Source organism: Carex rostrata, chromosome 10 (assembly GCF_964058835.1).
Source record: "Carex rostrata chromosome 10, lpCarRost1.2, whole genome shotgun sequence".
Classification (NCBI taxonomy): domain Eukaryota; kingdom Viridiplantae; phylum Streptophyta; class Magnoliopsida; order Poales; family Cyperaceae; genus Carex; species Carex rostrata.
In genome coordinates this window covers 3,110,542-3,125,361 of record NC_135927.1, presented here as the reverse complement: position 1 = coordinate 3,125,361, position 14,820 = coordinate 3,110,542, and the positions used below count along the sequence as shown (strand labels likewise).

The window sequence follows — 14,820 nt, the reverse complement described above, 5'->3', positions numbered from 1 at the left end:
TAGCATCACTTACCACTATAGAGTATAGACACCGCAATGAAAGTATCAGCATCGGTTGTTTATAAACAACCGATGCTGATACTATTTTTTTTTCAAAATTGGTTATGCAAAAAAAAAAAAAAAAAAAAAAGTATCAGCATCGGTTGTTTATAAACAACCGATGCTGATACTATTTTTTTTTTTTCAGAACCATCTTTGAAAAAATATAGTATCAGGATCGGTTGTTTAAACAACCGATGCAGATTATTGAATTATCAGTATCGCCTTCATCAGGATCGGTTGTATTCCGATACTAATATGCGTATATAACCGATGCTGATTCCATATTTTCCACTGGTGCATTGTATTTGTAAAGATGGGGACCGTACCAATTAGCTCTAAGAGGATAAGTGGTACAGGGAGGTTGAGGGGGGAGAGTAGTGGAGATGCCATTAAAGCCTTAAGGTCGTATCAAAAATTACATAATCTTGAACAATTTAGCAAAGATGGATTGAAAAGTTTGTGGTTTCCTTCAAAATTTGTGGTTTTGTATGTAATTAACTGGATCTCACCATTTTCGTTTAATTGATTTATAAAATTTATTAGGACAAAAATCAACAGGGCTTGTTAATAGTACTAACTAATTATGGGCTATGCTAAGTATTTTAAAAAGAGGAAACTAATTATGGGCCAGACTTATAGGCTTAAATCCTGGCCCAGATAATTGTATGGATCTCGTTTTCTCCAGTTTCTTTTGTTTGCGTTTGATCTATAAGGAAAGCACTGGTCATTCAAAGCTTATGAAGATGTCATATACATGTTTTTACAAATACATGAACTTTCATTTGAATTTCTGTGCAGAAATCATTTTTTTATGTTTAGTCCACTATAGAATTGACTTCTCATTTATTTTGACAGACCAGAATCGATTCAATTATTTCTCCAAAATATATAAAAAAAGAAAATAAAAAATTGTTGACTAAAATGTCTTTTATAAAATAAAATAAAATAATGAGAAGGACAAGAACTATGCTCTTATATTAAACTGACAAAAGATCCTTTTGATTTTCTTCTATTAATGCATTCAACGGTGTAATAGATCAGATCAAATGCAGAAAAAGATTACGAGCAGAAGAATCATCAAATATCAACAAGGACTTCATCCAACAGTTTTTCTCTAAGAACCGTTGTAACAAATTAAGACACGATTTATTGACAAAATTGAAACAAATCATTTGGAGTATCGGTTTCTGACCAAAATGTTTGAAACCGTTAGAAAATGGATGTTGGAAGCTGAGTGCATTTTTGTGGTAGTGTTTTCTCCTCAAATGTGGAAAAGATTTCGTATTAAATTGGATGGAGTATGAAAAATTAGAATAGTGACATAATACTCGAACTTTACAATATTAATTGTAAGGTTTTCACTAATTAGAATGCAGTATGAAATAGGAGAAGAATATGATCATCATGCTTTGAGAAGAGGTGAACTCGTGGCTTCAAATCCAGGGAAAATTACTTAAATTTGGCAAGGACCGATTTGTGTAAGGCAAAATTACCAACAAGTCTTGGTCTCCTCCAATACGGATTGAATGTGAAGATATGGTAGCTTTCAGATGTTAAGAATACATTCGACCAAGTAAGAATTATATATGTTCCTCTTTCCAATCCTATTTTCTTTGACTAATATTATCCTTCTAATTGAAGATACTGATGGCATAAATGATTAATTAGTGAAAAGGAAGTGTTTAATTTGTTAAGAATGAATTCTTCTCACATACTGTATAGTTTCCATCATGAAATTTTAATTTCAAATCATCTGTAATGAAAACATCTCTATTGAACTCACTTCAATTCTCAAAATTTAAAGAGTGAAAAGCTTAACAGTCAAGAGTAGTATATTTGGACCAAATCAAGGAGTTAGGGATTTTTATTGAACAAATATTAATTTGAAGACATATTCGAATAAAACTAATAAGTGGTGGGTTAAAATCAGTGGCGAAGCCAGAAATTTTGTCAGGGGTAGGCAAACATATATAGTTGCAACAAAAAAAATAACATAACAAATTTCAACATATATACTTGTAGTCCCATATCCATATCCGATACATATCTTATTGCCGTATTGGTACTCGTATCATGTTAAAAAATATTGTATCAACATATCCCGTATCATATCTGATATGCTACGTACTCGTACCTATATCCATACAACATAGCCCATAAGCAAAGTATTATTGAGAGTATTATAGATGGACTACAAGTAGCAAAGTTTCAAACTTGATATCTATAGTATATAGATGTGCTCTCATTAGTTTTCCTTCTATTTAAAGACATTTCTGTATTGTAATAGTATAATATTTATTGATATATTAAGCCTCCACTATGATTGTATTAATATTTTAAAATGGGTATAAGTATAAATATTAAATTTTAGAGGTAAAAAAAAGCCGTAGCAAATCCTTAAAGCATAAGTTCCTCTTTTCACTACTAAAAATGTAAGAACATATTTGAGGAGATTCATTGTAAACCATGTCCTGGCAAGAAAAAGCAGGCACTAAAATATTCCAAATCCACCTTTTCGGATCCCTCACATCTCTAATAGTGTATTTTTCTTTGTAAATAGAATCTGGACTGTTAATTATATATCAAACGATCTGGATAAAAAAATTTCAAGTGTACTGGTGCTTCCAGGGGTAGGCAAGTGCCTACCCCTGTAATACACTGGCTTCGCCACTGGTTAAAATCATGCTTTTCTTTTATGAATAACTTTTGCTTAGGTTCATCTTTTATTGTTCATTCAATTTGATATTTTATGTTGTCATCACTCAATTTGTGTTAAATAGCCAAAGGGGTTCATTCATTTGCATTTGCTCGGTAACTCGATTAAAAAAAAATTGTACATAATGCACTTATAGATATGTAAAAGAATGTCCTTGATTTTCTCCTTCAGAGAGAGAGAAAGAGAGTATGCGTATCAGTAAATAGCAGATTATTAAATTACTGTACGAAAAATGTAAGCACACTACAAGAAAATAAAATTTGTAAAAAAAAAAATGTCATGTAAAATAAAAGACCCAGTAAAACTTGATTGATGCAACATAAGAAATGCTTCAGTGCTTTTATAGGATTCTCTAAATGATTCATTACAAATTGAGTCCTTGTAATTTCAACCATTGAATGATATAAACTCTAAATTAATGCGAACACAAAAATGAAGATCAGCGGGAAAAGGATATTCACACTTAAATAACTTGAAATTTTGGTGACTAGCCTTTTCATCTTGGGCTCTACTTGATTCTGCAAAAGAAATTTTTTGAGGAACAATTCCTCCGCATTTGGCTTATCTCGACGGGTCTTTTTGTCATATCGACTGATATTTTGGTCGCTCAAAATCAAGATAGAAGAAAACACAATAATTATTGTTGCAGTATGGCCAACATGAGCTACCACCAGATACAGACATAATGCCAACGCAATGACCAAGCATTTTGTAGCAAAACGAAATATTTTCAAAGACTTATCAACGTCCTTTTTCATCCTACCCTGATTTTCATCAATCGAGCTTCTTATAAGCATCATAGTAGAGATGAAGGATAAGAAAAATGCAGAGAAGTCTGCTAAGATAAATGCCTTGAACAAATATTTTCTTCCAAGAATTGGTGTACCAGTATCTTGATTTGTACCTCCTGGAAGAGTAAAAGCTGCAGCAAATGATACTGTTGCAATAAGCACAGAACCCAGGCCCACCAATTGTGCTCTAGTCGTCACACTCTCTGAGCTCTTATTAGGACCTGTTGGTTCTGTTGTCGGTATGTGGTCCTGCTCGTCACCTCTAGTTAACTCTGTTTCTGACATGTGGTCTTTACTGTAGTCCTGCAACCAAGCTGCACTGAAATGATTTGCTTCATTTCGAATGTACATTTCTTCAAAGTTGTACTCTCCCTGCAATGCACCAAAAGGTATGTCTTAGAAATTAAGGCAAAAGAAATATATAAGTTGAAGTTTAAAACAACACAATTAACTCTATATATTTATGATGTGTATTTACATGTAAGCCCTACAAGAGACCAATTCATTTAGTAATGGGCAGTGCTGACCCATTGGCAGTGATGGAAGGGTGTGTCTTCTTTTGTTGTCATTAGTTAGGGCAGATTCATGTATTTAATTTGACAGTTTTTTGTTTCTTTTCTTTTGGCTTGGAAATACAGAACAGATATATCATTTAATCTTGCTAACAACTACCACCAATGAGAAGTATTCGTCTTCTGATAATGATTTCCTATTCCCTTTTATTTGTTACTGATATCTCATTCTTTCTCTCATATGCACACATGCATGCATGCACCAGTTAAATATGCAATGGCTATAATCCAATTGGTTAGCACGCACTATTTTTGTAAAAACAAAAGGAAATTTAATCAAGGTTGATGAGAAATAGTAAACAGAATAACCTGAGTTGTTTCGTATTTCCTGTATCGAATCAGTAATATGTCCAAAGCTGTTAGACCTTCCTGGTTTTGCAAAGACAGGTCCAATTCAATGTCCCTCCAATGATAATCCAAATACTGTAATCTTCCAAGTTGTGCTGCAACATGTATTGGCGTGTTTCCGTTGTTATCCCTTGTTTTGATCATTATATTGAACATTTTCATCCAATATTTGTCTCTTAAATCTTCCAGCAATTTATCGACAATGGCGTACCTCTTAGCTTCTATGGCAATGTGTAGGAAGTTCCTTCCATTGCAGTCTAGTAGCTGACCTGAATCAAGGCACCTTTGCAAGAGAAGGAACAACACTTTGACATGGCCCATTCGTACTGCAATATGCACAGGAAATGATCCATCTGAATCTTTGATGTATGCCAATGATCGATCATTATCCAACAGGAGTTTGGCAATATCACAGTTTCCAGTTAATACTACAAAGTGGATTATTTTCCTTGTTTCATCTGTTCCCTTGCCAAGTGGTTCTGGATACAGTTGTAGTACTTCTTTGGTGAGTTCTGTCAATAAGATATCACAGAGAAGTTAGTCAACATAGTAATTTCTTCCTAGCTGAAATAGTTAAATTATAAACTTAATTATAAAAATTATGTATAGTCAACATAGTAGTTAATGGAGAGTCCTAGAAATTTCTTTGCTCTTCTACATGTCTCTTGGGACTTAAAAAAATCTGAAATTCATAATTTGTAGATAATGCTTAGGAAAAAGTGTGTAATGGTCATTTTGGGAAGCTTAAAAATTATCTTAGGTCTATATATAGATGTAGTGCTATTTTGTATGTGGAAGAGAGAGAAAATATAGTTTCAAATTGAATAGAAAAATTACAAAATTTGTATTGAACTTGTCTCTCTTCCCTGCATTAAATGAATGGGGATAAAAGAAAGAATGTTAAGTTTTTATGGTGTGTTCTTAGGAAAATTGGTTATTTTAAAAGTTTGAATGGGTACACTAGAAATTCTCCCTTTAATTTTGTTTTGGACACAAGAGACATTGAGGGAATTTGGCAGATTGTTTCGATTCACTGTCGATTTTATCAGCTTTCTGTACCTAACTCACACAACCAAGTCAACTCGGAATCGGCCGATTATCCAAGCCATGCATGGTTTCCAACCGTTTAAGCCCTACCAAACTGCTTTATTAATAAATTTGAATAAATGAACCTGATTGTAAATATAAACCTTAGCAAGGAGTGACGTCTGACGTTAAATAAAACTAAAATCTATCGATATAGGTATATACTTGGGCTATGGAGCACTGCAGCATGCAACGCTGTCTGTTGATTTGGTCCTGAGTAAAATTCAGATGTAATTCGACATTGTTTTAGCATTGCCACCATTTCCTTTACCGTTTCGTACGATCCCCTTACAGTAGCCAGATACAAGGGAGATGCAGAATCATTGTTGACCAGGCCTGCCAATTCCACATCTACTTCCATCAGACTAGAGACCACATCTCCATGTCCATGTCTGGCAGCTTCATGTAAGGCTGTTTCCCCGAAGAAGTTCTTTCGTCTAAGCAGTTCTATCAACCCTTCATTACCAAATGCTGATTTGGCACAACGGATCAACTCCAAAATGGCGTTTTTGTGCCCAAATCTTGCAGCATGGTGGAAGGGTGTCTCATTTCTTGCATTGCATGCATTTAGCAATAAGCTGTCTTTCGTACAGACTGTAAACAAAAGATTTTCATGGCCATTGGCAGACAGTATGTGAAGAATGGTATCCTCCATACCTGTAAAAGGAATTGTCAATTGTCATTTTGTGGCATTTATAATCAGAAGCGGAACTTGAAAATTTAAATAAGAGGACTAAACTATAAAATGCATAATATATAACAAGACAAAAATAATGTGGTCAATGAGAATTAAACTAAAAAATGGTATCCTCACAATCACCAAGTGAAACTCTAATCACTATGCTACAAGCAAAAAATTATCATTTTAGGAAGAAGCTAAACTATATATATAAAAACTAAAAAAACTAAAATTTAATTAAATTTTAATATACATGATTGAAAAATTAAAATCACGGGTGATTTAGCACCCCAGACATACACATAGATTCGCCCATATAAATGTCACGTCTTAGTGGGTTCTCAGATCCAGGTTAAATCAGGTCCTGGTAGATTCCACTCCAGCTTAAGAATCAATTAGGTCAATCATTCTCAGGTTGTGAGTTAATACTTAAATAATCATGGCTCTGAAAATCAAAATTGAAATCGTATAAATCTATAGGAAACTGCCGAATTGGATTAGAAACTCAGATTAATTTTTAGAAGGAACATGTTTTGTAATAAAAATATAAGAAAAAAATTGAAAAAAAATATTGATTATTTAAAAAAATTATATGAAGACAAAAAATAACATTCAAATAATCTACTATAATATAATACAAATATTACTATACCGTTGATCCCTAAAAATGTAGACAAAACAGTCCAAAAACAAATGCAAAAAAAAAAAAAAAAACAGTGAAAATTAATTGCTCCAATGGTCTGAATTGAAAAGGAGCATGAAAAGTTTGGGACAGCCCAATGTCTGGTTCTACTTCAGAAACAACCTCATCTCTCCCATATTTTCATATTTGAACTTAGTCCACAAAAACCCTTACAATATTCTTCAATGGTGTACATACACCAAGTCTAAATAGACAAATTTTGTTGACTTTTTTTATCAACTCAAGAAAAAAGGACTTCAGCTTGGATCTGATGCTCATTGGATCTAAAGTGGTTCCAATGTGTTCGCTCACCATCGGATCTGTTTTAAGATTCGTGCGCACTAATTTTAAAGCGTATGCAAAAGTGCGAGCGCGAATCCTAAAGCAGATCTGATGGTGAGCGAACCCATTAGAACCACTTGGAGTCCAATGGACATCGGACCCAAGCTGAGCTCAGAAAAAAGTTGATGCATATATTATTCTCATAGAATTTATATAACTTTTTGCAAACCATACTAACAATTTTTATTTCTTTTACTTTTTCTTTGTTCAAACGAAGTTGGTCCAATGTCTGGAAAAAATAAAAAATTTGCAAAACTATTGATTTCAAATTCATTTTTTCATAATTTTGTTTGGCTTTGTGCCCTATTTGTTGGATATTTTTAAGAATAAAAGGTGAAAACCAAAAACACTTATTGGCACGTGCCGTGTTCTTACAATTGTCATGTCCGATTTCCATATTTTTTGGCATGATACAATACTTGTAATTTGTAGCACATGGCTCCATAACACGACACAGGTTAATTCACTAATGCATCATATTAGGAGTTTAGGACATGTAAGGAAGCAACAAGGAGCAACAATATTATTACCTGTTATGCTTCTGAGGCAGTCAGAGGGCTCCATTTGTGTGACATCAACATATACCTCTGTATGAGGGGGGTGGTCTTGTTCTTCATCGTCCAATCCCAGAATCTTCTTCAAATCTGTCTCATTGCCATGAATAGCCGCCTCGAGGAGGTTCTCTGGCATCAACAGGCGCTCAGGTTCATTTTGTGTTTTGGGTTCTTCGGTAACAGGGGAACTTGTTATCTTGCTAGCCATTAATTCAGTAGCTTAATCTAGTTTCTCATATGAGAGATTGGAGAAGAAATGTAGAGAGGATTATTGATCTTATATAATGTGGAAAAGTTGAATTTTCCTCAGTAGACCAGGAATTGTGTGCCAAGTCTTTTATTATTAATTATTATTGTGATTATTATAATTATAATTATTATTTTAATGTGGAAATGTTGAATTTTAAGTCTTTTCCTCAGTATCTAACGGCTGGATGCATGGATCTGTTATGAACATAATATAAAAAATGCCAGTTAGGTACGCAGGAGCTATCAACGACGTTGAAATAGTTCTTTACTTAATTAGACTTAAACAGTTCACACAGAAATTCACTTAATTTTGAATTGAATGTTTAATTGATTAACGAATCTATATTAAATTTGTTAATCTAAATTAATACTGTTAACCTATATTGCTCATTTTTACTGTTAACACAATTTACAGCAAGAACCTACATTTGATCTAGTGGCAAAGGCGCGAAGCTCCCATATGAAAAGTCAAAGATTTGAAACCCACAAAATAGAAAAATCATATGTAATATATAGAGAGGTTTGAAAATGTGTTTGATAGCTTGAATTCCAATCCATGATTTTAAATTAAAAAAAAAAAGACAATTCACAGCAAATTAACACACCATAAGCACAGTTTATTTGTAGGAAAATAAATCATGCTAATTTTCTTTGTCCTGTATATACAAAGCTTTCGATATTTGAGTCTTATCTCATTGCAATAGTTTGTGAGACCTAAGACACAAAAATTCTGTCTATTGAGTTAAGAGGATGAACATATTATAAAATACATAAAAAATTTGTTGAATTTAGCATGTTTTGTCAAAATCTATACTTACATGTGAGCATTTTGTGTTGTAACACTTTAAAAGAATGACATTTTAGATAGTCTACACTCTACAGAATGGTATTAATTTAGATAATATTAGTGTATCATCGGTCAAATTTAACGTTTTTCTCAATTTCGCTGATTTTATTTTATAAATTGTTGGAAGTACCCATTTAGTGTACATCCCTCATTGAATTTGTAAATTTAGTAGCTCCTTCCCTTTTCTGTTTGGATCTCTCTTATTTGGTATTCATCCCATTGGACAAGGGGATAGATTCCATATTCCATTTTCACCCAAGAGAAAGGGCATTTACTGCATTCCCAAACAGCAGCCACCAACAATCAACAATTCTGTCTATTCAGTTAGATGTACTTCTAATTTTATACAAATAGGCACTGACTTGATTTTGGCTTGGCCGTGAGTATTCTACTGTCTTGTACCTGAGGAGATGCTTAATCATAGTACTAGATGTAGAAAAATTTAATTGTATAATTGTTGGAAGTACCCATTTTATTCTTTGTTAAATAAAATAAGTAATACGTCTCATGTTTAAGAGAAAATATCCACTCTTTTATCTGGACGGTGACACAAAATCAACAAGAAATCAACAAACACAAAGAACACAAGCACTCCCTGAATCTCCCTTCCCTCCCTTGTTTTATTTAATAAATTTCTGTTACAATCGGATTGTCTCTCAATGAGCAGCAGCCTCCCTTAATAAAGAGGAACAAAGGCTGAATAAAGGAAAGAAATAAAACATGATTTATCCTATCATTAGGAAAGAAATAACGTGCTAATCACACAAGGATCTATTCTATCTTTACATATATCTTTCCTATCTTTAGACAATCTAAATCTAGCAACAAATAATCAGCTGTGCCGCCTCCATCTTCTGCCTAACTTGACACGCATCAATACTCCCCCTCAAGTTGGTGCATAGATATCCGTCATGCCCAACTTGCCAAGCGAGTCATGAAAAGTTGCACTCGAAACTCCCTTGGTTAAAATATCAGCTAGTTGGTCACCAGTTCGCACAAATGGAAGGGAGATAGCATTCTCTTCTAGATTTTGTCGAATGAAGTGTCGGTTCACTTCTATGTGCTTTGTACGGTCATGTTGTACCGGATTCTGGGATATGGCAATTGCTGCCTTATTGTCACAAAAAAGCCTCATTCCATCACTCGGACCAAAACCAAGTTCACTCAGAATTTTCCGTAACCAAATCAGCTCCTGTAACCCCTTAGTGATACCAATAAACTCGGCTTCAGCACTAGAAAGAGCTACCACCTTTTGCTTTTTACTTCTCCATGTTACCAAATTTCCTCCAACGAAGGTAAAATATCCAGAAGTAGACTTTCGATCTGTGACGTCACCTGCCCAATCTGAATCCGTATACCCTTCTACCTTTAGGTGTCCATTTTTCTTGAAGAAAATCCCTTTACCTGGAGCACCCTTTAGATACCTGAGAATTCTGAACACAGCTTCCATGTGCTGCTCACTTGGAGCATGCATGAACTGACTTACTAGACTCACAGCATATGCTATATCCGGTCTAGTATGAGACAGGTAAATGAGCTTGCCCACCAATCGCTGGTATCTCTCCTTATTAGCCGGTGCTTGTGTTGGGAACTCACCTAACTTAAGATTTTGGACAACAGGGGTATCCACTGGTTTGCAGTCAAGCATTCCAGTTTCGGTTAGTAAATCTAGTATATATTTTCGTTGGGACAAAGATATACCTTGCTTAGACCGTACTACTTCAATGCCCAGAAAATATTTTAGTCCACCTAAGTCCTTCATTTCAAAATCTTTAGAGAGCCTCTTCTTCAGATTTTCAATCTCATCTAGATCATCACCTGTGATTATCATATCGTCTACATAAATAATTAAGACAGCGATCTTTTCATGTCCCTTCCTGTAAAACAAAGTATGGTCAGAATCACTTTGAGAATACCCAAATTTTCTCATAGCACTACAAAATTTTCCAAACCATGCTCTGGGAGATTGTTTTAACCCATACAGTGCCTTTTCCAATTTACAGACCAACTGTTGTGACCCTGAATGATTGTACCCGGGTGGAATCTCCATATAAATCTCCTCTTCAAGATCACCGTGAAGAAAAGCATTCTTTACATCCAACTGATGCAAAGGCCAATCAAGATTAGCTGCAAAGGATAATAGAATTCTAATGGTATTCAACTTGGCAACTGGTGAGAAGGTTTCCTGAAAGTCAATACCATATGTTTGCGTAAACCCTTTAGCAACTAATCTAGCTTTATACCGGTCGACCAACCCATTCGGACCATACTTTACAGTAAATACCCACTTACAGCCTACCGTTTTTCTTCCCTTTGGCAAACTTACCAACCGCCAGGTGTGATTTTTCTCCAATGCCTCCATCTCCACTCTCATAGCATCCAGCCACTGGGGATCACTCATTGCTTCTTCAAGTTTTTCTGGAACCCGAACAGAAGCAAGAGTAGCATCAAACTCCTTCAGGGGATTGGGCAAGTGCTCTGTTGTTACAAACTTGCTAATTGCGTAATTTCCTCCACTGTCTTCATCCGGTCTGAACCGCTTAGGAGGTTTGCCCCTGTTATGTCTGTCAGGTAATCTGTAACTTGTGTTAGAAATATATGAATCTGAATTTTCAGAGTTTGAGATTACCTCATTTTCAGGAGATTGGTCGTGGTGTGGTAAAGAGGACTGTATCATTTGTCTCTGCTCACTTTCAGGCCCGAGCACATCCTGTATCGGTCTTGGAGACCCCTGAATTGGGCTTGGAGAAGGATCGGTGGCCCAAGGACCCGCAGACAGGTCAACACTCGGACCCGCAGATAGGTCAACTCGCGGACCATTGAATTGGGCTTGGAGGAGATCTGGGCCAACAGCGACTAATTCTGGGTTTGGTCCAGTAGCGGTAGGAGCTAGGTTCGGGCCAGTAGCAGCCACTGGTTTTGGTTCTGGGTTCAGGTTAGGGCACGGATCTGGGTCCGAACTGAGGTTCCAGGGGTGACACGGACTTTCATTCGCAGAGAAACTCTCCCCCTGAGAATGAGACGTGTCCTTGCCAAAAAAACTTTCCAATTCCAGGAAAGTGACATCCATGGTAACAAATACCCTTTTAGAAACGGGATTAAGGCATTTATAGCCCTTCTGATTTTGACCATATCCCAGAAATACGCATCTCTCTGCGCATGGTTCTAGTTTAGATCGGTGATGCTTTTGTATATGAACAAATGCAACGCACCCAAATACCTTTGGTGGGAGGTTAAGAGTTGATGGTAGTGATACGTATGAAGAAAGTACTTGAAGTGGAGTTTTAAAATTTAGTACATTGGATGGCATACGATTAATGAGGTACACTGCAGCAGCAACCGCATGATCCCAATAGGTTTGTGGAACAGTATTTTCAAGTAACATAGACCGGGCTGTTTCTAAGATATGTCTGTTTTTTCGTTCAGCTACTCCGTTTTGTTGTGGAGTACCGACACAACTTGTTTCGTGAATTATACCTTTAGAGTTAAGAAATTCTCGAAGTATGTTATTCACAAACTCACCTCCATTGTCACTTCTCAGAATTTTAATGTTCTTATTAAATTGATTTTGCACCATGTTAAAGAAAGATTTAAAAACATTTGTCACTTCATCCTTTCTTTTAAGAACATATAACCAAGTCATCCTAGTACAATCATCAATAAATAATACAAACCATCTATTTCCAACAGATGAATTAACCGGGGACGGACCCCAAACATCAGAATGAACTAAATCAAAAGGAGTTGTTCTTTTATTCAAACTACTCGGAAAAGATACCCGATGACTCTTGGCTTTAATACAAGTTTCACAGTCAAAGTTTTCATTCTCACAACCAGAAAATAAACTTGGATAAAGTTTTCTTAAATACCCAAAAGATGGATGTCCCAATCTCTTATGCCACATCCAGATATGAGAAATCCGATTTGTTGATGAACCTCTCGAAAAATGAGCCTTTCCAGTCACCATGTCGTCTAAATGATACAGTCTTCCTCTCCTAGTACCACGACCAATAATCTCCTTTGTGAGAAGATCCTGAAATATACAAAACTGAGGATACATGAGAACAGCGCAATTTAGTTCCTCACAAATCTGACCAACAGACAATAATTTAGTTGATAGAGAGGGCACAAGCAAAGTATTTGATAAAGTGAGAGAGGGTGAGCACTGAACATCTCCAGCACCCATCACAGGATATGTTTCTCCATTGGCATTAACTATCATAGTTCTCCTTGGTGAGGAAGCCTTGACTAGATCCTTTTCTGAGTAGGTCATATGATCAGTTGCCCCTGAATCAATTATCCAATCAAACTCATCAGTATGGTAATTATTAGAAACAAGAAAACTTTTACCTTCCATTTGTTCATTGTTCTCAACTGGTGGTAAGACAGAGTAACCACCCCTCGAAACCGAAGCTGCAACTGCTTGAGTTGGTTCGGTAGTACTCAGCCCAGCAGAGGCACCCGACTCAACAGGGGCTGCAGTTGAAGCACCTGCAACCATTTGCGCCTCTCCCCTGTATTGCGGCCAATCTCCCTGCTTCTTCTTCCTTCGATCTTTCCAACCCGATGGGTAGCCAATTAACTTGAAACACTTATCTCTAGTGTGTCTTGGGTTATGACAGTAAGTGCACCCAACGGCCTGACCCGAATTTGGTTTGAAATCGGGTTTGTTCATGACTAAGGTTCGTTCTTTTGCTAGCATAACCATAGAAGGTTCAGTTCCCTCCCCTTTGTGTAACATTACTGACTAACGGTTTTCTTCTCTACGAACCAATGCAAAGGCTTGCTCTATTGTGGGGAAAGGTTTTTGTTGTAAGACAATTGCCCGGATAGAATCCAGCCGGTCATCAAGACCATCCAGGAAGGTTAATACACGATCCTCTTGAACGAGAGAATTGTGTTTTTCAATATCAACTGGAGAGGTCATAGGGTTTGGCCTACGGACATCTAACTCCTTCCATAACCCCTGTAATTGAGTGTAATACACCTCAACTGAACCACCGGCTTGTTTGACTCGGTTAACCCTTCTTTTCAGTTCAAAGTATTGGGTCAGGTCATCACCATCAAAAAAGGTTGTTTTTACCGAGTCCCAAACTTCTTTGGCCGTAGAGAAAGGGAGAAAGTTACCTACCAACGAGGGATCCATGGATTCGATCATGTAATCTTTGACCCGAGAATCTTCCATCTGCCACTTGTGGTAACCGCTGTCAGTTTGTAGCGGTTTGAGAGTCGAACCATCGATGTAACCAAGCTTGCCCTTCCCTGACAGCTTCATTTTCAGCATCTGCGACCACAGATTAAAGTTCTTCCCATCGAGTTTGATCACCATAGCTGAACTGAGCCCATCTGGATGAGAATCGCTCGTCTTGTGTTGGAATAGTTGTGACAAGGTGGCGGATAAACTCTCTAAAATGAGAACCGCCTCAGATTTTTCTTCTTTGTCAGACATTTTTTTCTCAAGGACAGTAAATCACACTTTTACCGTCAAGAAACAAAGGGACTATAGAGAAACAGGGACCCGATTTGGCTACACAAATGCTCAAAATCGTGACCCGTGCTCTGATACCATGACACAAAATCAACAAGAAATCAACAAACACAAAGAACACAAGCACTCCCTGAATCTCCCTTCCCTCCCTTGTTTTATTTAATAAATTTCTGTTACAATCGGATTGTCTCTCAATGAGCAGCAGCCTCCCTTAATAAAGAGGAACAAAGGCTGAATAAAGGAAAGAAATAAAACATGATTTATCCTATCATTAGGAAAGAAATAACGTGCTAATCACACAAGGATCTATTCTATCTTTACATATATCTTTCCTATCTTTAGACAATCTAAATCTAGCAACAAATAATCAGCTGTGCCGCCTCCATCTTCTGCCTAACTTGACACGCATCAATAGTTGTGAGAA

At 36.2% G+C, this 14,820-nt stretch overlaps 2 protein-coding genes across 2 annotated transcripts; both read right to left on the bottom strand.

The window, feature by feature from the left end:
• Window positions 1–3,168: 3,168 nt before the first annotated feature.
• Window positions 3,169–8,093, bottom strand: LOC144560866 (protein ACCELERATED CELL DEATH 6-like). The gene is made up of 4 exons (XM_078310090.1): window positions 7,789–8,093; window positions 5,721–6,212; window positions 4,431–4,981; window positions 3,169–3,921 (listed from the first exon to the last, which is right to left on the bottom strand). Exons 1-4 carry the CDS (start codon window positions 8,018–8,020, stop codon window positions 3,169–3,171), a joined length of 2,028 nt encoding a protein of 675 aa, XP_078166216.1. The 5' UTR covers window positions 8,021–8,093.
• A 5,562-nt stretch (window positions 8,094–13,655) lies between these two features.
• On the bottom strand, window positions 13,656–14,357 carry LOC144560865 (uncharacterized). The gene has a single exon (XM_078310089.1). It carries the CDS (start codon window positions 14,355–14,357, stop codon window positions 13,656–13,658), a length of 702 nt encoding a protein of 233 aa, XP_078166215.1.
• Between the last annotated feature and the right edge of the window lie 463 nt (window positions 14,358–14,820).

Excerpts from the sequence above, each read along its gene's own strand:
- LOC144560866 (XM_078310090.1), bottom strand. The coding sequence starts at position 8,020 with ATGGCTAGCAAGATAACAAGTTCCCCTGTTACCGAAGAACCCAAAACA. Across the intron at positions 6,213-7,788 it reads CTGCCTCAGAAGCATAACAG|GTATGGAGGATACCATTCTT; the intron begins GTAATAATATTG and ends TTCCTTTTACAG. Across the intron at positions 3,922-4,430 it reads GGAAATACGAAACAACTCAG|GGAGAGTACAACTTTGAAGA; the intron begins GTTATTCTGTTT and ends GGTGCATTGCAG.
- LOC144560865 (XM_078310089.1), bottom strand. The coding sequence starts at position 14,357 with ATGTCTGACAAAGAAGAAAAATCTGAGGCGGTTCTCATTTTAGAGAGT.